General features: G+C 43.1%; 1 protein-coding gene across 1 annotated transcript; it reads left to right on the plus strand.

The window, feature by feature from the left end:
* Positions 1 to 3,620: 3,620 nt before the first annotated feature.
* Positions 3,621 to 15,120, plus strand: LOC138976190 (uncharacterized). The gene is made up of 6 exons (XM_070349036.1): positions 3,621 to 3,641; positions 8,704 to 8,907; positions 9,508 to 9,535; positions 9,948 to 10,142; positions 10,638 to 10,756; positions 12,754 to 15,120. The coding sequence occupies exons 2-6, from the start codon at positions 8,713 to 8,715 to the stop codon at positions 12,871 to 12,873; spliced, it is 657 nt and encodes a 218-aa protein (XP_070205137.1). The 5' UTR covers positions 3,621 to 3,641; positions 8,704 to 8,712; the 3' UTR covers positions 12,874 to 15,120.
* The last annotated feature ends 9,952 nt before the right edge of the window (positions 15,121 to 25,072 follow it).

The following is a 25,072-nucleotide window of genomic DNA, read 5'->3' on the forward strand; positions in this document are numbered from 1 at the left end:
AATACAATATTTAGTCAAGTAGCTGTCGAACTCACAGAATGAAACTGAACGCAATGCCATTTTTCAGCAAGACCGTATACTCGTAGCATCGTCAGTCCACCGCTCATGGCAAAGGCAGTGAAATTGACAAGAAGAGCGGGGTAGTAGTTGCGCTAAGAAGGATAGCACGCTTTTCTGTACCTCTCTTTGTTTTAACTTTCTGAGCGTGTTTTTAATCCAAACATATCATATCTATATGTTTTTGGAATCAGGAACCGACAAGGAATAAGATGAAAGTGTTTTTAAATTGATTTGGACAATTTAATTTTGATAATAATTTTTATATATTTAATTTTCAGAGCTTGTTTTTAATCCGAATATAACATATTTATATGTTTTTGGAATCACCAAATGATGGAAAATAAGATAAACGTTAATTTGGATCGTTTTATAAATTTTTATTTTTTTTTACAATTTTCAGATTTTTAATGACCAAAGTCATTAATTAATTTTTAAGCCACCAAGCTGAAATGCAATACCGAAGTCCGGGCTTCGTCGAAGATTACTTGACCAAAATTTCAACCAATTTGGTTGAAAAATGAGGGCGTGACAGTGCCGCCTCAACTTTCACGAAAAGCCGGATATGACGTCATCAAAGACATTTATCAAAAAAATGAAAAAAACGTTCGGGGATTTCATACCCAGGAACTCTCATGTCAAATTTCATAAAGATCGGTCCAGTAGTTTAGTCTGAATCGCTCTACACACACACACAGACACACAGACACACGCACATACACCACGACCCTCGTTTCGATTCCCCCTCGATGTTAAAATATTTATTCAAAACTTGACTAAATATAACAAGTCGCGTAAGGCGAAAATACAACATTTAGTCAAGTAGCTGTCGAACTCACAGAATGAAACTGAACGCAATGCCATTTTTCAGCAAGACCGTATACTCGTAGCATCGTCAGTCCACCGCTCATGGCAAAGGCAGTGAGATTGACAAGAAGAGCGGGGTAGTAGTTGCGCTAAGAAGGATAGCACGCTTTTCTGTACCTCTCTTTGTTTTAACTTTCTGAGCGTGTTTTTAATCCAAACATATGATATCTATATGTTTTTGGAATCAGGAACCGACAAGGAATAAGATGAAAGTGTTTTTAAATTGATTTCGACAATTTAATTTTGATAATAATTTTTATAGATTTAATTTTCAGAGCTTGTTTTTAATCCAAATATAACATATTTATATGTTTTTGGAATCAGAAAATGATGGAGAATAAAATGAACGTAAATTTGGATCGTTTTATAGATATTTATTTTTTTTTACAATTTTCCGATTTTTAATGACCAAAGTCATTAATTAATTTTTAAGCCACCAAGCTGAAATGCAATACCGACGTCCGGGCTTCGTCGAAGATTACTTGACCAAAATTTCAACCAATTTGGTTGAAAAATGAGGGCGTGACAGTGCCGCCTCAACTTTCACGAAAAGCCGGATATGGCGTCATCAAAGACATTTATCAAAAAAATGAAAAAAACGTTCGGGGATTTCATACCCAGGAACTCTCATGTCAAATTTCATAAAGATCGGTCCAGTAGTTTAGTCTGAATCGCTCTACACACACACACACACACACACACACAGACACACAGACACACGCACATACACCACGACCCTCGTTTCGATTCCCCCTCGATGTTAAAATATTTAGTCAAAACTTGACTAAATATAAAAACACAACATAAAAACTTCTTTTTTTTTAAACGAGATAAAAAAAAATTATATATAAAGTAAAAAAGTATAACAAATACTGTTTAAAAATTAAAGCATTGAAACTAGGAAAAACGGCCACTGAGCAACTATTGACTGCATGTAAAAAGGTTGTGTTCTGTATCACGATAAAGCTGTCCTAGAACCGTGTCATGCGCCAGGCTGCGTAGTCTCAAGCCGGCTGTCTCCCCCCCCCCCCCCTCCCGGCCCCCACCCCCCTTCTCCCCCGTTTAAAAGTATTTAATGAAACCGCCTGCGTCTTTCTTTGCTATTCACTCACAACCCCGTTTTCAGAGAACGAAGTTATTGCTGCGTGAAGACACCGTTCTGAGGTAAAGTACAACATGGCAATAATTTAATTGTCGCTTTTATTCATTATTACTAAATCCAAAAACAAAGAGACTGCCAACGTTCCAAAATTCAGACTAAAAAAACAAGAAAGGTAGGTTGTTGGAACGTTTGTTATTGACAAAACAATACATTCACAGATATTTCGACCCAATGTTTCATTCGCTCGGCTTCCTGGCGAGTGGACGTAAACTGATAGAACTATCAAGATAAGTTTTGTGTGAATATTTGTTTTTCTGTTCACTTAAAAGACCGTTGGGTCGAAATATCTGTGAATGTATTGTTTTGTCAATAACAAACGTTCCAACAACCTACCTTTCTTTTTTTTTTAATTCATTCATTATTACTATTTAAGTTATTTTGACATCACAGTGCACTAATTCATGTTCTCGATTTGCTCTGTAAATATCTCTGCGCACTTTGATTGTTTCAATAGTGTCAGTAACCACAAGAGATTGAAACGTTTCACAAGCCACTTTTTTTTCTGAGGGCGTGTGGATATAACTATGTGAACAGTTCGACGTAAAGATCTACTTTGTTGTGTGTACTGGCTTTGCCATGCCTTTCACTTCAGAAAAAACAAGTCTTATCTTATTTTCATTTATTTGGTGAATTCCTGTGTATCTGTACCCTAAAACATGCACTATTTTTATTCAGACTTGATTTTAACTCGGAACAAACATGCGCTGACTTTTAAACCTTCAAATTTCACATGACCGACGGTGGGGTAATGTGACTTAATTAATTTTTGCGACTGATGCACATTTCGGGAGTGTTCGCTGCTTCAAAACCCGACCAGTTATTTACGATTAAAATGTTGATGACCCTCTGAACATTGTATCGATTAGCAATTAACAGTATGAGTTATAGTTATTCTTAATTTCAGCGTGAGCGTACACTTTTATTTTTACATTTAATTCATTATTGGTAAGAAAACACGTACTGGACGATTAGTTGCTCCCAAGAAATGAACTCCCCCCTCCAAGCAACTACTGAGTGACGTCCCCTATGGTGAACCTGACAAGCCTGTTCGACGCTCATTTCACAAAATAAATGTGGCATATATGTCTCGCATTGCATCAGTCTGCACTCATCGGGGAGGTTGGTTATAAATTGTCAAGGAATTTTGAGGTAGCTGACTTTGTGTCCGGTGTTTGCTTTTCCGTGCACGGGGTTTCTGCATTCACACACTCATTCATACATTTCCACACATTCAGTCATCACACACAAGCATACGGGATGAGGACAACACGCACTCGAACAAAACACACGGCACCCAACGAATGAACATTTCAAACATTTCACTATTGGCTCAAAACATCACTGGATCAATGTAACTATATTATCATCATTATCAAACAACACAATACCTCTGGTCACACAGAACACACCGTTCGGCACTGCACTAACACACTTCCTTCTGAATCCTCTGAATGTCCACAGCACAATCAGGAATCACATCACTGAAGACCTTAAAATTACTCTACTGTCCTCCGACAAACACGTCTGCTTCCATGTTCCTATTTTCCAGCTGCAAGTATTCAACTAAAATCTTTATCCTGCATACGTGAGAGAGACACTCGTGAGATAATAATCGTTCAAATCACACGTGTGTATGTCATGTAAAAGAGGCAATGTCAAGCAAGTCTGGCAGGGACCTGTTTTTTTCCACTGCTTATGATGCCAAAGTCACCGAGACAAACGTCATCATATAGAAGAAGAAAAAATTGCGCTCGCTAATTACCCCCGATGACTTGTTTAGAACTAACACGTCACGCCAAACTTTCAGACTGACGTTTCTTTGCTTTTACGTAGTAGATTGTACGAGGCTTTAGAAGACATTGAGGTTCCAAAACAAGCGTCTTCAATTTAGCTTCATCGACTGCAGGACATGTTCAGTAAAATACACGCAAGTACAGTATGTAGGATAAACAGAATACTACATGGCTTGCTGTATCGTACCAGATTTACACTCGTTGCTGGTTGGCCTAGTGGTAAGGCGTCCGCCCCGTGATCGGGAGGTCGTGGGTTCGAACCCCGGCCGGGTCATACCTAAGACTTTAAAATTGGCAATCTAGTGGCTGCTCCGCCTGGCGTCTGGCATTATGGGGTTAGTGCTAGGACTGGTCGGTCCGGTGTCAGAATAATGTGACTGGGTGAGACATGAAGCCTGTGCTGCGACTTCTGTCTTGTGTGTGGCGCACGTTATATGTCAAAGCAGCACCGCCCTGATATGGCCCTTCGTGGTCGGCTGGGCGTTAAGCAAACAAACAAACAAACAAACAAACACTCGTTGCTTTTTCAAATAGTGAAACTCGTGTAAATCTGGTACGACACAGCACGCCATGTAGTATTATCTATAGCTACTATAATTAATAATTAATATCAAAACACTTTCACCCTACTACACAAACACATCCACTCGTATCAGTGGCTCATCGCACTCTCCTCACATCCTCGCAAGGTCACACTCCCGACCACTGCATTTACACTGAGCTAGAGGGGTGACAGCACATATCGCACAACACAAGCGTTCCCACTAAAACTGATTTTACCTATTCAGAGACCGTTTCAACAAAGATTTAGAGACTGCTCGGAAATAATACTAATTTCACGATCGCTCATGGGTACTGTAATTAATTGAACCACCACCAAGAAATTTTCCTTTGACATACATATACATTGCAAAAATGTTTTGAAACCTACACGTTTTCCATTCAGATAGTTTTTGCCTTGAAATATGCGGAAACCATTCATTTAATGAGCTGATGCAGTTGTGTTCCCGTGTCCGTTTCACATGTCATGTGACACCAGTATTTATTGACATTTATTATTATTATCATTATTATTATTACTATCATTATCAGTATTATCATTTAAGTCATTGAAACATCACAGTGATCGAGCTAAGAGATTTATAGAGCAAATGGAGAAAATGAATTATTGAACGAAGCGCGTCGCGCTCAGTTCAATGGGCGGTTGTTGCACCACACTTTGAAGTAATCCCACACTTTGAAGTAAATTACTTCAAAGTGTGGGGATGTGCCCCACACTTTGAAGTAAACCCATTTTTTACTTCAAAGTGTGGGGGGATCTTCCCACACTTTGAAGTAAACTCAGTTTTTACTTCAAAGTGTGGGGGGATCTTCCCACACTTTGAAGTAACTTACTTCAAAGCGTGGGACTTTTGCATCGCCTGTTTGAGCCTGATGATTTTGTCCAAAAAAAATGGCAAAGTCTTTTGGATGAGTGAACAGAAAGAGTGAGCGAGCAAAGAAACATAGTGATGTTTGTTATCAGGCTTTAAGCAATGTCCCACTGTTGAGTGTGACGAAAACTCGTGGTGACGATTTTAAAACATGTTGGGTCATGCGGAGACTATCTGGGAACAATTGGGCTAATTCGGCACGATTTTACAAGCATGGGCTCACTGTAAAAAGCCCCCCCTACGACATTTCTCCACAAAATGTCCCCACTGTCACAATTTCCCGCCAAATGTCCGCAACTGCGATAATTTCCCGCCAAATATTCCAACTGCGACAACTCCCCGCCAGATGTCCCAGCTACGATTATTCCCACCAAAATGTCCCCACTACGACATTTCGCAGTGGGGACATTATCGCAGTGGGGACATTTGGCGGGGAATTGTCGTAGTGTTGAACATTTGGCGGGGAATTACTGCAGTTGCGGACAATTGGCGACGAATTGTCGTAGTGGAGACATTTGGCGGTTAATTGTCGTAGTGGGAGGCATTTGGCGGGGAATTGCTGTAGTGGGGACATTTGGCGGGTAATTACCGCAGTTGTGGACATTTTGCGACGAATTGTCGTAATGGAGACGTTTGGCGGGGAATTGTCGCAGTGGGAGGCATTTGGCGGGGAATTGGCTTAGTTGGGACATTTGGCGGGGAATTACCGCAGTTGCAAACATTTGGCGACGAACTGTCGTAGTGGGGCCGTTTGGGGGGGAATTTTCGCAGTGGAGGTCATTTTGCGGGGGAATTGTCGTTTTAAGGGCATTTCAAAGGAGAATTGTCGCAGTGGGGACATTTGGCGGGGAATTGTCGTAGTGTTGAACATTTGGCGGGGAATTACTGCAGTTGCGCCTGCCATACGGTTGTGTGACGTGTCTAGTGTGTTGGCGAAGTGTCTTGTGCTTGTCACTTCTCGCTTTCAGCCCTCACCGCTGGCTAGCACCGTCTGTCCTTTTAAGGACAACGCGAAAAGAGAGCAGAATGCGTCAGTCTCTCCTGCCAGTACAATAACCTCTCCACAACAAGCCCTATGTAGTGCCTCCATCGCGGCGACAGGCGTAAACTGGGTAACGCAAGGCCCCAGGCTAGACTACAAGGACTCGGAGGAGGTTGGCCGCTAGACGTGCGGCATGCGGGCCCACCGGTGTGTGGAAACGCCCAGGTGCTCACGAACCAACCTCCAGCTATGGGTCAAATAGCCGGGCAGGATAGGCTCGTCAACCCTGGCAGGCAGCTATCCTAAGAGAAGACCACTCTGAATTCAAAACGAGGGTAGAGGAGGCTCATCATCCATGGAAGGAAACTCGTCTAGGAGAAGGAAAACTCCGAAATGAAACCCACGCAGTCCCTCGAAGACGGAACGGCACTGGCCTTTTTTAGGCGGGGAGCAGACCGGGTGCCTACGCTATCCTCGACAAATGGTTGTGTCATCAACGAATCAACGTGATGGTGTCGTCTTCATGGATCGCAGCCAGGTGAAGACGGTGCCGGGCCCTCAGCCTCAAAGGGGCCCACCCAATGCGACTGGCGACTCCCACCCATCTGACGTGGCCGGGGATGGGCGGAGTAGAGCTACCGGCTACCAGATCAAAGTCAAAGTCACTGCAGTTGCGGACAATTGGCGACGAATTGTCGTAGTGGGGCCGTTTGGAGGGGAATTGTCGTAGTGGGAGGCATTTGGCGGGGAATTGTCGTAGTGTGGACATTTGGCGGGGAATTACCGCAGTTGTGTACATTTGGCGACGAATTGTTGTTGTGGGGCCGTTGGGGGGGGGGGAGGATTGTCGCAGTTGGGACATTTCCAGGGAGGATTGTCGCAGTGGGGACATTTGGCGGGGAATTGTCGCAGTGGGGGACACTTCGTGGGGATTTTTGGCGAGTAATTGTCGAAGGGGGAGACATTTGGCGGGGAATTGTCGTAGTGGGGCCATTTGGCGACTAATTGTCGTAGTGGGGCCGTTTGGCGACGAACTGTCGTAGTGGGGATATTTGGCGGGTAATTGTCGCAGCGGAGGACACTTGATGGGGAGTTGTTGCAGTGGGGATATTTTGCGGGGAATTGTCGTACTGGGAACATTTGAAGACGAATTGTCGTAGTGGGGACGTTGGGCGGGGAATTGTCGCAGTGGGAACATGTTAACATTTGGCGGGAAAATGTCGCAGTGGGAGACACTTGGTGTGAAATTGTCGTAGTGGGGACATTTTAGCGGGGAAATGTCGCAGTGGGAGACACTTGGTGGGGAATTGTCGCAGTGGGGGAGATTTGGCGGGTAGTTGTCGTAGTGGGGGCATTTGGCGGGGAACTGTCGTGGTGGGGACATTTTCTAGGGCGAGTGGCAACATTTCGCGGGGAATTGTCGCAGTTGGGATATTCGGCGGGGAATTATCGCAGTTGGTATATTTTTGAAGAAGAATTATCGCAGATGCAGACATTTGGCGGGAAATTGCGACAGTGGGGACATTTGGTGGGGGAGTTGTCGTAGTGGGGACATGTTCCAGGGAGCCCATGCTTGTAAAATCGTGCCGAATGAGCCCGAGTGTTCTCAGATAGTCTCCGCGTGACCCCACATGTTCTAAAATCGTCACCACGTGTTTTCGTCACACTCAACAATAGGTCATTGCTTTGGGTTGATAATAAACATCACTGTGTTTCTTGGCTAGCTCACTTTTTCTGTTCACTCATCCAAAAGACTTTGCCATTTTTTTTGACAAAATCATCAGGCTCAAACAGGCGATGCAAAAGTCCCACGCTTTGAAGTAAGTTACTTCAAAGTGTGGGAAGATCCCCCCACACTTTGAAGTAAAAACTGAGTTTACTTCAAAGTGTGGGAAGATCCCCCCACACTTTGAAGTAAAAAATGGGTTTACTTCAAAGTGTGGGGCACATCCCCACACTTTGAAGTAATTTACTTCAAAGTGTGGGATTACTTCAAAGTGTGGTGCAACAGCGGTTCTGGTGAGGTTATGCCCCCTCTTTCTTTCGGCTGCTAACTGGCGCCACCTCGCAGCAAGATCACACGAGAAAGGAAAAAAACTTGCATTGGTCCCAAAAAGCATATCGGTTTGGTAACAGTTCGTGTGTAAGTCGTGCATTTTATACGGTAAACAGACAATGGTCGGTTTTGATGAGGTTATGCCCCTTCTTTCTTTCGGCTGGTAACTGGCGCCACCTCGCGGCAAGATCACAGGAGTTGTCTCGCGTTTTCACCCCAGAAGCGCTCATTGTTATTTTCAAGACCCTTTTCTATAACTACTTTGAGTCTCATTTTATCACTTCTACCAGAATTCCACGCTAAACTTGTATCAATTTCTGATCTTCAAAATGTACTCACCTCTCTTCCGCCAGAATACCATCATGCTTTTCGCTGTCGCGTCACTCTTCCTGGCCACCATCTTGATGACGCAGGCCAATACTATCGAGTCGGATGTGACCTTCATCGAGCCTCTTTCTGAGGAGTTGTTCATCTTTGACGTCATTTCCGATGCTACCCCTGCTGAGCTAAAAGGGTCTGTGAAGTCGGCCGGTGTGGAAATCAGACACAGTTTTCATGTAATATTTTTTTTGTCTCAATCAGTCAATATTTGAATGAATGTTTAAACGTTGGCGGCGAGGATCTTTGTCTTCCTGTGTATTCGTCTGTCTGTCTGTCTGTGTGTCTGTGGAAAGCATATTTAAAAGACTACTGAACACATGTGTATAACATTGATAGACAGATTCATGTGTTTTTTTAGAAAGATCTATCTTATTGACGTCCTGTTTGCATTTAATATAAAGTTGAGGCGGAACTGTGGCGAACCCATTTTGTCAAACTATTTTTTTTCAAAAACAATGTCTCTCTCTCTCTCTCTCTCTCTCTCTCTCTCTCTCTCTCTCTCTCTCTCTCTCTCTCTCTCTCTCTCTCTCTCTCTCTCTCTCTCTCTCTCTTATTGTTTATGAGACTTTCTTGACAATGCTACAGTGGTTTCTTCGTTCACTCACTTCACGAATCAACATTATAACATTATTTTGGCAATATCTCAGCTCTACATTTACCCCGTTTTAATGTATGTTTTTGCATTTGTTCACACACTTTACTACTTTTGTTGGTTGTTAGAATACTGTTGATTAATGTTTGTGTGCTTTTTAACCAGACAGTGTTTTGTTCACCAGGTTCTCGGCACCAGGCAGTATTTATTTGGTGAGTTCACCCCAAGTTTCACAGTTTCTATATGATATTTCAATTAACAACTACCTCGTTCATTGAACAAAACTGATGACGCCTGACGTCTAACCTACGTAGATAAATATAACGTTTACCTATATATGTTAGTGTTTGTGCCTGTATGTGTGTGTGTGTGTGTGTGTGTGTGTGTGTGTGTGTGTGTGTGTGTGTGTGTGTGTCTATGTCTGTGTCTATGTCTGTGTGTCTGTGTATGTGTATGTGTCCGCAGTTATGTCTGTGTATGTGTGTCTTGGCCCTCTCTCTCTCTCTCTCTCTCTCTCTCTCTCTCTCTCTCTCTCTCTCTCTCTCTCTCTCTCTCTCTCTCTCTCTCTCTCTCTCTCTCCTTTTTCCTTGACCTTAACGACAGTCGTGTTTTATGACGTAACAGTTGTCGTTGGTGACCGGACGGGCGCTTTGGGTAACCTGGTCTTCCCAAAAGGCTCTGTGGTGACACAATATCCGGTACAGCACATAAAGGACTTCTACAACATGGTTGGCGGCAGTGGTTGGGACGGGGAGGACACGGAGGCTACACTGGACGACAACAATCTGCTCGTTTTTATTTGGGAAGTGGCTGTCCCTCGTGAGTGTGTGTGAATTGGTGTGTGATTGAGTGTGTGTGTGTGTGTGTGTGTGTGTGTGTGTGTGTTAGTGAGTGTGTGTGTGTGTGCGTTTGGGGGGATGTGTCCGTGACTGTCTCTGTCTATGATAGATAGATACATAGATAGAGGTATATATATATTATGTAGAGAGAGACTCAGGATGAAAGAGTGTGCGTGTGTGTGTTTGTGAGTGCGTGTTCGAGAGAGAGAGAGAGAGAGAGAGAGAGAGAGAGAGAGAGAGAGAGAGAGAGAGAGAGAGAGAGAGAGAGAGAGAGAGAGAGAGAGAGAGAGAGAGAGAGAGAGAGCCTGCGTTTTTGAATGCTCTTGCTTGTGTTTAGTTTTGTGTTTGTTTGAATGCACGCGTGTGAGTTCGTGGTCGGAGCAGACGGGGGTACTCTTTCACTCTCTCCCACGCGCAGCTCATCTGTCTGCGGACGTCCGTATGGGTCAATTAAGTTACCTCCTTTTCTTTTCAGACGACACTTCAACATCGCAGTTTAAATCGATCATGCAAACCACTGCAAGGACATACCAAGGTGCGGACGAGAAGGTCAAGCCTGTATTATATGCTGTTGTCGGAAGGTACCCCGCAAAGGTGTGTGTTGCACTGGTCACTACTAAGGCATATCCGGGTCGGGGTGGGAGTGTAAGGAACGGGGATGGGTGGAGGGGGGGGGGGGGGGAGGGGGGTGGGGTATTGAGGGGTAAACTTCCATTAAAAATGATAGCTTGGCCTGCGATTCTGATATGATAGGACACAGATGTGTAAGTGCTATCCGTGAAATCCTGACAAACGATACTGTGCAGGACTGTGATTAAATAGTGTATTAGTCCTGTGCAGCGCTTGATTCTTTTAGTCTGACCCGATTCTCACGTCACGGACCCACCACCACCACCGACCGACCACCGCTGCTATGTGTCCTTAACACGAGCTCATGTGAACAACAGATAAGACAAATGCAGAGAGAGATACCCTCTTACGATGTGGAGCAGCATACCGGGGTAGACAGGATGGTGGTGATGGGAGGGGGGGGGACAAAGAACATGGGTGGTGTTGTTGAGAGGGGGGCGGTTGTTGGAGTTGGGCGGTGGGTAGGCGGTGGGCGAGTTTGGGGAGAATGGGAAGGGTGAAACACCAGTGATCATGATGATCTGTGTCTGTTACCAGAGATAGATAGATAGATAGATAGATAGATAGATAGATAGATAGATAGATAGATAGATAGATAGATAGATAGGCATACATGCAGAAATACAGACGGACAGGCAGACGTACTGCGGACAGAAAGACAGTCAGATTATAAACAGAGAGAGAGAGAAAGAAACAAGTCGCGTAAGGCGAAAATACAATATTTAGTCAAGTAGCTGTCGAACTCACAGAATGAAACTGAACGCAACGCAACGCAGCAAGACCGTATACTCGTAGCATCGTCACTCCACCGCCCGTGGCAAAGGCAGTGCCCGTGGAATTCGTTTTAACTTTCTGAGCGTGTTTTTAATCCAAACATATCATATCTATATATTTTTGGAATCAGGAACCGACAAGGAATAAGATGAAAGTATTTTTAAATTGATTTGGAAAAAAATTTTTTGATAATAATTTTTATATATTTAATTTTCAGAGCTTGTTTTTAATCCAAATATAACATATTTATATGTTTTTGGAATCAGCAAATGATGAAGAATAAGATAAACGTAAATTTGGATCGTTTTATAAATTTTTATTTTTTTTTACAATTTTCCGATTTTTAATGACCAAAGTCATTAATTAATTTTTAAGCCACCAAGCTGAAATGCAATACCGAACCCCGGGCTTCGTCGAAGATTACTTGACCAAAATTTGAACCAATTTGGTTGAAAAATGAGGGCGTGACAGTGCCGCCTCAACTTTCACGAAAAGCCGGATATGACGTCATCAAAGACATTTATCAAAAAAACGAAAAAAACGTTCGGGGATTTCATACCCAGGAACTCTCATGTCAAATTTCATAAAGATCGGTCCAGTAGTTTAGTCTGAATCGCTCTACACACACACACAGACACACACACACACACGCACACACACACACACGCACATACACCACGACCCTCGTTTCGATTCCCCCTCGATGTTAAAATATTTAGTCAAAACTTGACTAAATATAAAAAACAGAGCAAAAGAAAGACAATCTCACAACTACAAGTATAGACAGATTGCACTTGAAAGAGAGAGACCGGTGGAGGCCTGTTAGCTCAGTTGGTAAAGCACTGAACTGAGTCAAAACAGACCGGGACGGACACTTGTCAACTTCACAGACAGTATCTGTGTCTACCACTGCTGTTGCACGTAAAACACTTCGGTCATTTTGTCAGAAGCGCAGGTGGCTAATTATGCTCATTAACACGCAACCATCCGGGTAGCGCGATTTTTGTTGCTGTTGGCTTTCCACTAAGAGAAACCGACCCAGTTACCAAGCATTGGGATGATAGTAATGAAAATGTGTGTGTGTGTGTGTGTGTGTGTGTGTGTGTGTGTGTGTGTGTGTGTATGTGTGTGTATGTGTGTGTGTTTATGTGTATGTGTGTGTGTGTGTGTGTGTGTGTTTACAACAGATTTTCTTCTTCGGGAACGTGGACGAGAATGCCGCGCAGAAGGCTGTCCTAGACGGGCTGGACGCAGCGGGTGGTCCTGGCAATAACGTCATCAATTGTCTTCGCCTTCGTAAAGTTTGAATGACGTCAACGAAGTCATGACGTCACTGCGACTCCGTCTTTTTTGAAAATGCTAGCAGAAAGTGTGTGTATTTTGGCTGAGTTTTTGCAGTCTTTAATATATATTTGTGCAGTCATATTGGAGTTCTTCTTTGGCGTATAACCAGTTTCAATTTGCCATCATGCTGTAATAGGGGAAGGGCTCCTAATATGGACCGGATCCTAATATGGACCACCTCCAGTTCTGACAAACTAACGGCGCTAGAGCACTCAAAACAATTTCATTCGCTGTATTCATCCTCTCGGGATAACTTGCACATGTCAAAACAGTTGCAAAACCACAAACCTCAAAACCGTTAGGCTTCTTCTCTTTTTTTCACTTTTGGCAGCGTTCACTCTAAATTTGCCGCCTAAAACGAACTCCTTTCTGTCCACAGCCAAAGCTTTTATTACACAAAACTTGCTATATATGACAGCTAAGACCGTATGTGTTACATTTTAGCCGTGTTGACTCCGAGTTTTTATTGCAAACAAAAAATAATAGCAAAATATCAAAGTATGTGTGAGTCCCCTAATATGGACCACCTTCAACAAATCGAAGAAAATAAAAGCTAAAGGCTATTTTCATTTATTCAGTAAGAAGCTTGCTGAAAATAACCTATAACTAGCCCTCGAGATTTAAAAAAAATATAACAAATAGTCTTCTTTTCGTGGAAGTTGATAATTTCACTTATTTTCACTATGTTTTTGATAAGCTTCTTTAGTTTCCTGGTGTGCTTCAAATAATGCTCTCATCAACCCAAAACAGATAAATCTAAAGCATATTCTAATTAGTCTGACCTGCACACTAAGTTGTATCATGTTATTTTGAAGTATAGGGGGCTTTTTACGGTGATTCGTGAAGGCCTCTCCACTGGTCCATATTAGGCGCCCAGGTGATTTTTTCTGTATTTAATGTTTGCTGAATGTCTATCAAAGCTATTTTACTCTAATTAGGCCTAACGGTTAACCTAAGAGAGAAGGACTACCAAACACAAAATAAAACTTCTTCTCAAGAAAACAAGCTAGTTATCAGCATGAAACAAAAAGCGGTCCATATTAGGAGCCCTTCCCCTACCCCGTATTTCCATGTGAAACATGTGACCAAAGCGAGGGACTGACCTAAATCACCCAGGCGGAACGCACACACAGACACACACACACACACACACACACGCACAGACACACACACACACACATCCCTAAAGTGTGGATGGTTACCTAAGAGGCGGCACTGGGTGTAGTGCCTTTCTAGTGCACTTGCACTACAACAGCACTGGGTGCAGTACTCGCTCCGGCATCGAAGAATTTTGCACTAAAAAATGCACAAAATTTGACCTATTTCGTCGCCTATAGAGGACGGAAAGAATGTCATTTTGAACATTGTTATGACATTCTTTCCGTCAAAAAAGTCAATTTAACGGTGTTAAATGAAGCGACCATCCACACAATTAGGTTGCCATCCAGAGTTTAGGTTGCCATCCACGTGTGGATGGTTGCCTTATGGTGATTTAGGCAACCAAACCTGTGGAAACGGGGGTACACACACACACACACACACACACACACACACACACACACACACACACACACACATGCCTTTTAGAGCAGCAAATGCTTGTACTAGAAGCTGATGCTTGAGAACCTGCAGTCAAAGGTATCTCACAAAATTGAAATTCCTACTTTTCCCGTTCCTGGCAGGCATATGCCTTCTTTGCGCAGATGGTAGCGAACTGTGCTACATGTTCTTGAGGTCGAAGGATCGAGCCCTGCCATCGCGGTGTTTGTTTATTTTATTTTTATTTTTACTTCTTTTCTTTCTCCTTACTCTCCTTTCTTTTGCTCTATTATCGTTTATTTCAAAGCATTTCGGGGATCGAACTGAGACTGTAACAACACAGCTCACGAGTCACTGATTCGGCATTGATCACTGAATTCATACGTCCGCGAACCAAGCAACGTGAATCTCTGGTCCCGAGGCTAGAAGCAGCATTAGTTAACAAAATGCAGTACATGAATCATCAACATTCAAACAAATAAAAAAAATACACATTTGGTTCAGTTATGGCAAAACATACGTCTGCTTCGCATCTAGTTACTTCGGCCTATGCTTTGAAAAAACTAGTCCTTGATCTGAACGAAAAATTGTTATCAAAAAGAATCCTATTTAATGTTGTTGTTTTTGACTAGTGTGTTTCGGAGAAATTATAGTAATGTCCGACAAACTTGTATTCTTTTTGCGTCGTACCATTTCAGTGTGTGTGTGTGTGTGTGTGTGTGTGTGTGTGTGTGTGTGTGTGCGTGTGTGCGTGTGTGTGTGACTGTTTGTGTGTGTGTGCGTGTGTGACTGTGTATGTGTGTGTGTGTGTGTGTGTGTGTGTGTGTGTGTGTGTGTGTGTGAGACAGACAGACAGACAACCGACACACACAGCCATATATATATAGACAGACAGAGATCATAGAGAGACTCAGACAGGCAGAAAGTGACAGACAGAAAAACAGATTTCCAGAGGAGGAGGCAAACATAAACATAAAGTCCTTGTACTCTTAGGAAATTATGAGTATTTATTTTTCAAATAGCATGTTTCCATTTTGTTTTTAATAGAACAACACTCTAAATCGTCGTATTTGTTGCCTGAAAGAGAAAGTTTGTTTTCTATTATATTTGTTTACATTTTTAAAATTTCATTAGATGTATATTAATTTTTTGTGGTACTTTTCTGGTCAATTGACAGTCATTTCACTTCCCGTTTGCCAACACATCTTGGCAATAGAAAAGCACAGAAACACAGAAGCTCAATGCACGGGGGGCCCGGGTAGCTCAGGTGGTAGAGCACTGGACTTGTGATCGAAAGGTCGCTAGTTCGAATCCGGGCCGGGACGGACACAGGTCAACTTTATGTGCAGACCCAGAGACGGTATCCATCTCGGTCATTCTGCCATAAGTGCAGATGGCTGATACCACCTAAACACGCATACACTTGTGTATCTCATCTAAAGTCGGGTTAAAACCCGGGAACATGCCCCTAATGGCTTTGCCGTGAGGGCGTAAAACTTGAATTTCTCTCAGCTCAATGCACACTTATATTTCGTTGATCTTGCCAGGACAAACTATCTCTGCCCCTCCCATTACAACCCCCTCCCGTTCCCTTCATTCCTCCCTGCCCCCGATAACACTTTTTGCAACACGCACCTTTTCAGGGAATCTTCCGACCCCAGCATATTTGACCATTTGAAGCTTGCTAGCCTCTCCTTTGAATTTGCTTGCCAAGGATTGTATCATCTCTTTATACTGCGCTGTGGAAGTGCCGTCTGAAATGAGAAGGCAATTACTGCAAATAATTGTATTCAAGAAAGCCCATGGTGGTACATGAAAAACAAACATACAAGAACAATAAAGAAATGCAAACTGCTTCACAATATATATATATATAAACTCATTCTGATGTAAAAAAAAAAATTAAAAAAATTAAAAAAAATGGCATAACTCCCAAAAAGACATTACCGGGTTATGACTATATATTCATTTGTACATATAATTGCGGAAACAAAACAACAATTAAAAGACTATATAGCTATTCTGATGGACACGTGGGGGAATTCGGGGGCTGTGATTGGATGGTCTCTTCCGATCATCAAAGCATAATGCTACGGAAGTCGGCCATTTTTGCCAATATCCAAAAGCATATTGGCAATAACAAAGACGCATGGTTCCGGTTTACCCATCTGTACCACACGATGTTTTAATCGACAACAGCATACACTGACAACTTGAAATTCTTCTCGGGAATGTTTTTCAGCTTTACAAATGTCGATAGCATACCCTTTTCTGCTAACTTCCCGATGAAACATTACTAAATCAATTATTTTCTGTCCCTAAACACTACAAAATGCCCAAAGTCGAAAGATGTAGTACAAACAGGGGAGTAAAACGGAACAGCCGTTTTTGTGTGCCTGTGTCAGTTGCCGACTGACACAAACTTTCGCATTCGGCTTTTCTTATCTCGTAACTCCACACTAAATACCCTACTTCCCCCCTGAAGTATTGATGTACAACCCATGGCACTAACATTCATGTAGTCTTTTATAACTGAGGTTGAAAATTTCGCTTCATGACGAGACAAGTATAAATGCCATTCACCCAAACTGAAAACTTCGCTGCCGTCTGCTCGCGATTAGCTGTTCTCTTCTCCTCCCCTTGTTGCATCCTAGTTCTTCAGTTGTTTCTTGTTTTCCGTTTATGTTGTGTTTTGGTCTTCTTCATAAGTAGTCTTGTTCAAAATTTAAAAAAACTCAATCTTCTTTTTGTTGTATTCGAATGAACTAATAAAAAGCTGTTTAACAGCTGTGTTGTCAAATCGAGTTTTTTTCCAAAGTCAGTGTGGCGCCTGCGCAAAACTAATGCGCATAAGAAACAGCGTCTGCTATCAAAACCTGAGATCAACGCATCAACGCAAAAACTGTCATTTTGTAAGTTTGGAACAACAAATCAAGGTCAGAACAGCTATATAATCGCTATTGTGTTTTCAGCGTAGCAATAGGGTCCGATATTTAGACTCGAACAAGTATAATGCGACTCGTCTTCGACTCGTCGGCATTATACTTGTCTCGTCTAAATATCGGACCCTATTGACGCTGAAAACACAATAGCTGTTAATATCATTTTTTTAAATATCAGCACCAATTTAGAATCCTTTTAAAATACATTTTACGTTTCAGGTTACCGCAGCTAATACTGGCATTAGGGCCAACGGTGAGCACAACCGGTCTCCGACACTCCAACACACACTCACAAACACACATACACACACACACATCATATATATACACACACACCCACACGCACGCACGCACGCATACACACATACACACGCGCACGCACACATACAAACACACACGCACACACACATGCGCACGCACAACACACACACACACACACACACACACACACACACACACACACACACACACACACACACACAGTTATGCGTACTGCCTTTCTCTACGTTTATCTTCGTCGGCCTTATTTTACTTTGACAGTGTCAACAGTTTTGTGTACATATAATGTAAAGTTGGTTGTGTGTATGAGTTCAGGGCTCCCCATAGCGCGCGTCCCTGCGTCCTATACGCACTAGAAGCCGAAACCACGTACTAAAAATGTATGGAGGGGGTCCCTGGACGCACTAGACTTTAAAAGAGCGGGTCCTGGGATGCACTAAAGTTCCTTTGTCGTGCGTACCGTAGATACCATTTTCAGACTGCAATCTTCCGCTATTGCGTACCTCAGGTACGTAACGGTTTTCAAAACTTTTATATTTGAACGCTAACATCATGTATTTGGAATCTCATTCTGACGTGTTTACAGAGAAAACACATGAAAATAACAAGTCGCGTAAGGCGAAAATACAATATTTAGTCAAGTAGCTGCCATTTTTCAGCAAGACCGTATACTCGTAGCATCGTCAGTCCACCGCTCATGGCAAAGGCAGTGAAATTGACAAGAAGAGCGGGGTAGTAGTTGCGCTAAGAAGGATAGCACGCTTTTCTGTACCTCTCTTTGTTTTAACTTTCTGAGCGTGTTTTTAATCCAAACATATCATATCTATATGTTTTTGGAATCAGGAACCGACAAGGAATAAGATGAAAGTGTTTTTAAATTGATTTGGACAATTTAATTTTGATAATAATTTTTATCTATTTAATTTTCAGAGCTTCTTTTTAATCCGAATATAACATATTTATATGTTTTTGGAATCAGCAAATGATGGAGAATAAGATAAACGTAAATTTGGATCGTTTTATAAATTTTTATTTTTTTTTACAATTTTCCGATTTTTAATGACCAAAGTCATTAATTAATTTTTAAGCCACCAAGCTGAAATGCAATACCGAACCCCGGGCTTCGTCGAAGATTACTTGACCAAAATTTCAACCAATTTGGTTGAAAAATGAGGGCGTGACAGTGCCGCCTCAACTTTCACGAAAAGCCGGATATGACGTCATCAAAGACATTTATCAAAAAAATGAAAAAAACGTTCGGGGATTTCATACCCAGGAACTCTCATGTCAAATTTCATAAAGATCGGTCCAGTAGTTTAGTCTGAATCGCTCTACACACACACACACACACACACACACACACACACACACACACACACACGCACATACACCACGACCCTCGTTTCAATTCCCCCTCGATGTTAAAATATTTAGTCAAAACTTGACTAAATATAAAAAGGGCAGGAAGTCAAGTGGAAAGTGTGTGAGTGCGTATGCGTTTGCGTGTGCGTGTGTGTGTCATCACTGTGTGTGTGTGTGTGTGTGTGTGTGTGTGTGTGTGTGTGTGTGTGTGTGTGTGTGTGTGTGTGTGTGTGTGTGTCAGTGTGTGAGCGTCTAATATCAGCGTCCATTTGAACACCACTATCGTTGTTTGATCAGTAGTGCATTAGTTTAATTTTGTATTTTTATTTTTATCACAGTAATGGCACGTACCCACGACCTTCGGATTAGGAGGCCGATGTCTTGTCCACTAGGCCACGGCACCCGTCAATGTAGGTTGAAAACGTTACGCTGGGAGGCTTTCAGAAACTGATATGAGTCTGTGGTTGTTATTATAGTGATAGGGGTTGTAGTTGTTGAGTGTTTCTGCTGAGTGGTGTATGTTGCTGGGGCTGCTGTTGCTGTCATCACTGCTGTTTAATGCATCATGTACTAATGGTATCTCATTTGTTTAGCCAGGTTTGAAGTTTTGTTGTTAATTTCTTCTCTTTTTTTTTTGTCGTGGTTTTTGATGTTTTTTTGATGGACTTTTAGTCATCGATTGTTATTGCTGCTGTTGATGCTTCCGTCGTTATTTATGTTCTTTGATTGTTGGTGTTCTTGTTCGGGCAGCACTCGGTAAGTAAGGCTGTACTTTTTGTAGTGGTGGTAGTTGCATCTCTGGATGATGGTTTTCACTGTAATGGATTACGATAGTTCTCAATAGCTGATACGCAGTATTCCAGGCGAAAATTCCATTTGAAAGTGTTTATGATCCATTAACCAGGAAGCGATTTACCCAAGAATATAAGTCTATGAACCAAAGTACCACCCCCCACCCCTCCTCCTCGCATTTCAATATTTTAAAAAAGCAACTCAAGTACATCTGGTTCGACACATCAAGCCATGTAGTATTTTCTATGAATGACTGTTTCTGAACAAAATATTAATTGTCAAAACGAAAACTCTTTGTTTACAATCACGTTTTTTCAAGCATTGTTCATCCACGGTATGGGATTCTGGAAGTGCTAATGTATTGAAACCTGTAGTTAGTCTCAACAGAAGAGCAGTTCAGCTAATTATTTTATTAAAATAATCACACTCCGTTAGAATCTGATGATAAACATTTACAAGTGTTACCTTTTATACACACAACAAGATTAAATTGTTATGGTGAACAAAGTGATGTTAGGAAATGCACCGGCGACATTACGGGTTTATTTTAGCAAAAGAACATTTAAAAGCAAAAGAAGGTTCACGATTCCTTCCCTTGTTTGCTTACATTTTGTGGGGTTTTTCCTGGAGTAGCCTCCCTTGCTCCTCTGGATCTGGATCTGGATCTGGATCTTTTACTGTGCAGGAACCACTGTACCTCATCTTCGCAACGGATGCGGGAGAGCGCATAATAATAATTTAAAATACAATAAAAGTCCTGACTTTGGTGGGACAGGTCATATATACAGACCTGTCGCTTCAATGTCTTTTCCACTCTTAGTGGCTTGTTAAAATGATAAAACTACTGAGTCTGTAGGTGATCAATGTTGAGGCAGCCCTGATGACGGCAGTCTCAGCGCTGAAGATGCTGCGCGCTGGCTGGCAGGGCTGGTCGTGCTGGAAGGTCTGCGTCACTCAGCTAATTCCACTCTGCGACTGTCCGCACGAAGAAGGAGTTATTGTACTGGTCTGTCTTGCAGGTGGGGATGCGAAAGCCTCGTGTGTTGTTGACAGCTTGCCTCTCGATGATATTGCTGCTTTCATACCCCTGGAACCTTGTGGGGATGACCCTCCGTCGTCCGCTAACGGCGGGGGTGAAAACATTTGTCTGGAGGGAGTTCGGGGGCCCTCAGAGATCCTGTTGAGGAAGTTGAGGCGTAACTGCCTGCGGTGCTCTTCCAGTGGGGGGAGGTTCAGGCTCTTCAGCATGTCGCTGACGCTGCCCGGGCTTCTCGACTTGTAGTCTCGCGTGATAAAGCGGGCTGCTTGGCGCTGAACTCTCTCCAGCCTCTCGATGTCCCGCCGGAGGTAAGGGTCCCACACGGTAGCTCCATACTCCAGCGTGGATCGGACGAGTGTTATGGACGCCAGGCGCCTGCATTCCTGTGGGCAGTTCCGGAGATTCTGGCGTAGGAAGCCCACAGTTGATCCAGCTTTGCTGAAGATGTTGGAGATGTAGGAAGACCACTTTAGGTCGTCGGAGAGTAGTACTCCAAGGTAGGGGTTGTGTTGGACCTGCTGGAGGATGACGTTATCCAGGCTGTATAAGTAGGACGATTTGCTTCTGGTGGGGAGGATGTAGCACTTTTGCGCGTTAAAGCGCATGCCCCACTTCTTGGCCCAGATCTCCAGCTGTTTGAGGTCTGCCTGCAGGGTGAGGTGGTCTTGGAAGGTGTGGATCTCCCGGTACAGCAAGCAGTCATCTGCGAAGAGTGTTACTGTTGACTTCGCAGATTCAGGCAGTTCATTGATGTGGCACAGGAACATCAGGGGTCATTGATGTGGCACAGGAACATCAGGGGTCATTGATGTGGCACAGGAACATCAGGGGTCATTGATGTGGCACAGGAACATCAGGGGTCATTGATGTGGCACAGGAACATCAGGGGTCATTGGTGTGGCACAGGAACATCAGGGGTCATTGATGTGGCACAGGAACATCAGGGGTCATTGATGTGGCACAGGAACATCAGGGATCATTGATGTGGCACAGGAACATCAGGGGTCATTGATGTGGCACAGGAACATCAGGGGTCATTGATGTGGCACAGGAACATCAGGGGTCATTGATGTGGCACAGGAACATCAGGGGTCCTAAAACAGTGCCCTGGGGGACGCCTGATAGGACTGTCCGTGTCATCTGTGGGTTGTGCAGTGCCGTTGTTCTGTCAGTGATTCTTCCTACTTTTTGTTCTGTCGTCTGACGTCTTCTTTTGTGTATAATTATTGTGCCTGATGCTCGAAACGTTGCCTGTATTTGTTTCGTTTTCGTCATTCCAACGTGAGTACAGTGCTTTTTGGTCTTTTTATATTTAGTCAAGTTTTGACTAAATATTTTAACATCGAGGGGGAATCGAAACGAGGGTCGTGGTGTATGTGTGTCTGTGCGTGTGTGTGTGTGTGTGTGTGTGTGTGTGTGTGTGTAGAGCGATTCAGACTAAACTACTGGACCGATCTTTATGAAATTTGACATGAGAGTTCCTGGGTATGAAATCCCCGAACGTTTTTTTCATTTTTTTGATAAATGTCTTTGATGACGTCATATCCGGCTTTTCGTGAAAGTTGAGGCGGCACTGTCACGCCCTAATTTTTCAACCAAATTGGTTGAAATTTTGGTCAAATAATCTTCGACGAAGGCCGGACTTCGGTATTGCATTTCAGCTTGGTGGCTTAAAAATTAATTAATGACTTTGGTCATTAAAAATCGGAAAATTGTAAAAAAAAATAAAAATTTATAAAACGATCCAAATTTACGTTTATCTTATTCTCCATCATTTGCTGATTCCAAAAACATATAAATATGTTATATTCGCATTAAAAACAAGCTCTGAAAATTAAATATATAAAAATTATTATCAAAATTAAATTGTCCAAATCAATTTAAAAACACTTTCATCTTATTCCTTGTCGGTTCCTGATTCCAAAAACATAGATATGATATGTTTGGATTAAAAACACGCTCAGAAAGTTAAAACAAAGAGAGATACAGAAACGCGTGCTATCCTTCTTAGCGCAACTACTACCCCGCTCTTCTTGTCAATTTCACTGCCTTTGCCATGAGCGGTGGACTGACGATGCTACGAGTATACGGTCTTGCTGAAAAATGGCATTGCGTTCAGTTTCATTCTGTGAGTTCGACAGCTACTTGACTAAATATTGTATTTTCGCCTTACGCGACTTGTTGTTTTAATTTGAACTGTACCAAGAATCCTCTTAAAAAATCGTAACACCGACTCGTCACATTGACTTCTTCTTCTTCTTCTTCTTCTTCTTCTTCAGCGTTTGACGGTTGAGTCAGGTATGGACAGATCAAATCCAGGCCTTCTTTGTTCAGTTGCGGTCCTCTGCAACTCACTACCAATAGTGCTTGGACAAAACATAAAAACACACTCCTTCAATGATCATTTGAATGTCGTTCAGCTCCTGAGTTCCTGTCGTGTTTTTCCTTTCGCCACTCTCAGTCGCAAAGGAGACACAACGAGTTGTGTAGGTTCTGTAGATTTATTAACAGCTGGAACAACGGTGACAATATCTCTCAGCACAGTGTAAGAAAGAACAAGTGCAAGACTGGTAAAGAACAACAATACGTGTGCGCAGCCCTACTTATATAGTTAATGGACATACGAGAATATTCGGGAAACATCGACACTAATCTGGTTATATCTACACAGTTCCGTCTGTCCGATGAGCGTCTACGCTTACGTCATGAGTGACTGCGCACTAAATCAAAGTAAGTTCCATAATGTTCTTTATCCTTCCATTCGATTCCAGTGGTATCTAGCGATCTCCACAACAGTTCCCAACTTCAAATTCAATCCCAACCCATCTCCTTACGGCGTGCAACGAACTGGAAGGGAGACAACTTGATGCGAGTTTGAGAAACTTGCTGAACAACAGGAAAGAGTTCCTTCCCTACCCCTTCTTTGGCTTCGTGTACAGAAAAAAACGGAACAAAGCCATAATCGTTTCAAACTTACTGCCGGTTGAAGAAAGGTGGGGTTTTGGAGGCTGAGAGTGAAAACGCATTCTTCAAGGTAAATTTTAAGTTTCGTGTCTTAAAATAACTCTTTGTCAACAATGTAGTTGTGTCTATATCTGTGCGGCATATTGACGTATGTGCGCGTGTCAGTGCGCGTGTCAGTGCGTGTGTGTGAGTGCGTGTGTGCTTGAGTGCGTGTGTGCTTGGGTGCGTGCGTGCGTGCACGTGTGTCAGTGTGTGTCAGTGTATGTGCGTGTCTGTGTTAGTCAATGCTTGCGTGCAATAGTGCGTGTTTGTGTGTGTGTGGGTGTGCGTTTGTGTGTGTGTGTGCGTATTTGTGTGGGTTTGTGTGTGTGTATGTGTGTTAGCGTGCGTGCGTGCGTGCGTGTGTGTGTGTGTTTGTGTGTGTGTGTGTACGTACGTGTGTGTGTGTGTGCGTGTGTGTGTGTGTGTGTGTGTGTGTACGTACGTGTGTGTGTGTGTGTGTGCGTATGTGCGTGTGTGTGTCTGTGTGTCTGTGTCTGTGTGGGTTTGTGTGTGTTAGCGTGCGTGCATGTGTGTGTGTGCGTGTGTGTGTGTGTGTGTGTGTGTGCGTTTATGTGTGTGCGTATGTATGTGCGTTTGTTTGTGCTAGCGTGTGTGCGTGCGTGCGTGCGTGTATTTGTGTGTGTTTGTGTGTTGTGTGTGAGTGTGTGTGAGTGTGTGTGGTGTGTGTTAGCGTGCGTGCATATGTGCGCGTGTGTGTGTGTGAGTGTACGTGTGTGTGTTTGTGTGTGTGTGTGTCAGTGTGTGTGGGTGTGTGTGTGTTTGTGTTTGGTTGTGTGTGCTAGTGTGCGTGCGTGTGTGTGTAAGAGTGTGTGTTGTGCTGTGTGTGTGTGTGTGTGTGTGTGTGTGTGTGTGTGTGCGCGCGCGCGTGCGTGTATACGTGTGTGTGTGTGTGTGTGCGCGCGCGTGCGTGCGTGCATACGTGCGTGTGTGTGTTTGCGCGTGCGTGCGTACGTGCGTGTGTGCGTGCGTGCGTGCGTACGTGCGAGTGTGTGTGTGTGTGTCTCCATTTTAATGGTGTGCTCTTGTCTATGCATATGTGTGCGTTCGTGAATCCTTCCTTGCAATGATGTCCTGGTGCATGTGTGTCCATGTGGGAACCACAAAACTGTACGTGCTTCACTTTATATTCATCTCATGTACTTGCTTTTAGCTTATTTGTTCCCCACTTTTCCAAGGTAACAC

The sequence above is a fragment of the Littorina saxatilis genome, linkage group LG9 (genome assembly GCF_037325665.1).
Source record: "Littorina saxatilis isolate snail1 linkage group LG9, US_GU_Lsax_2.0, whole genome shotgun sequence".
Classification (NCBI taxonomy): Eukaryota; Metazoa; Mollusca; class Gastropoda; order Littorinimorpha; family Littorinidae; genus Littorina; species Littorina saxatilis.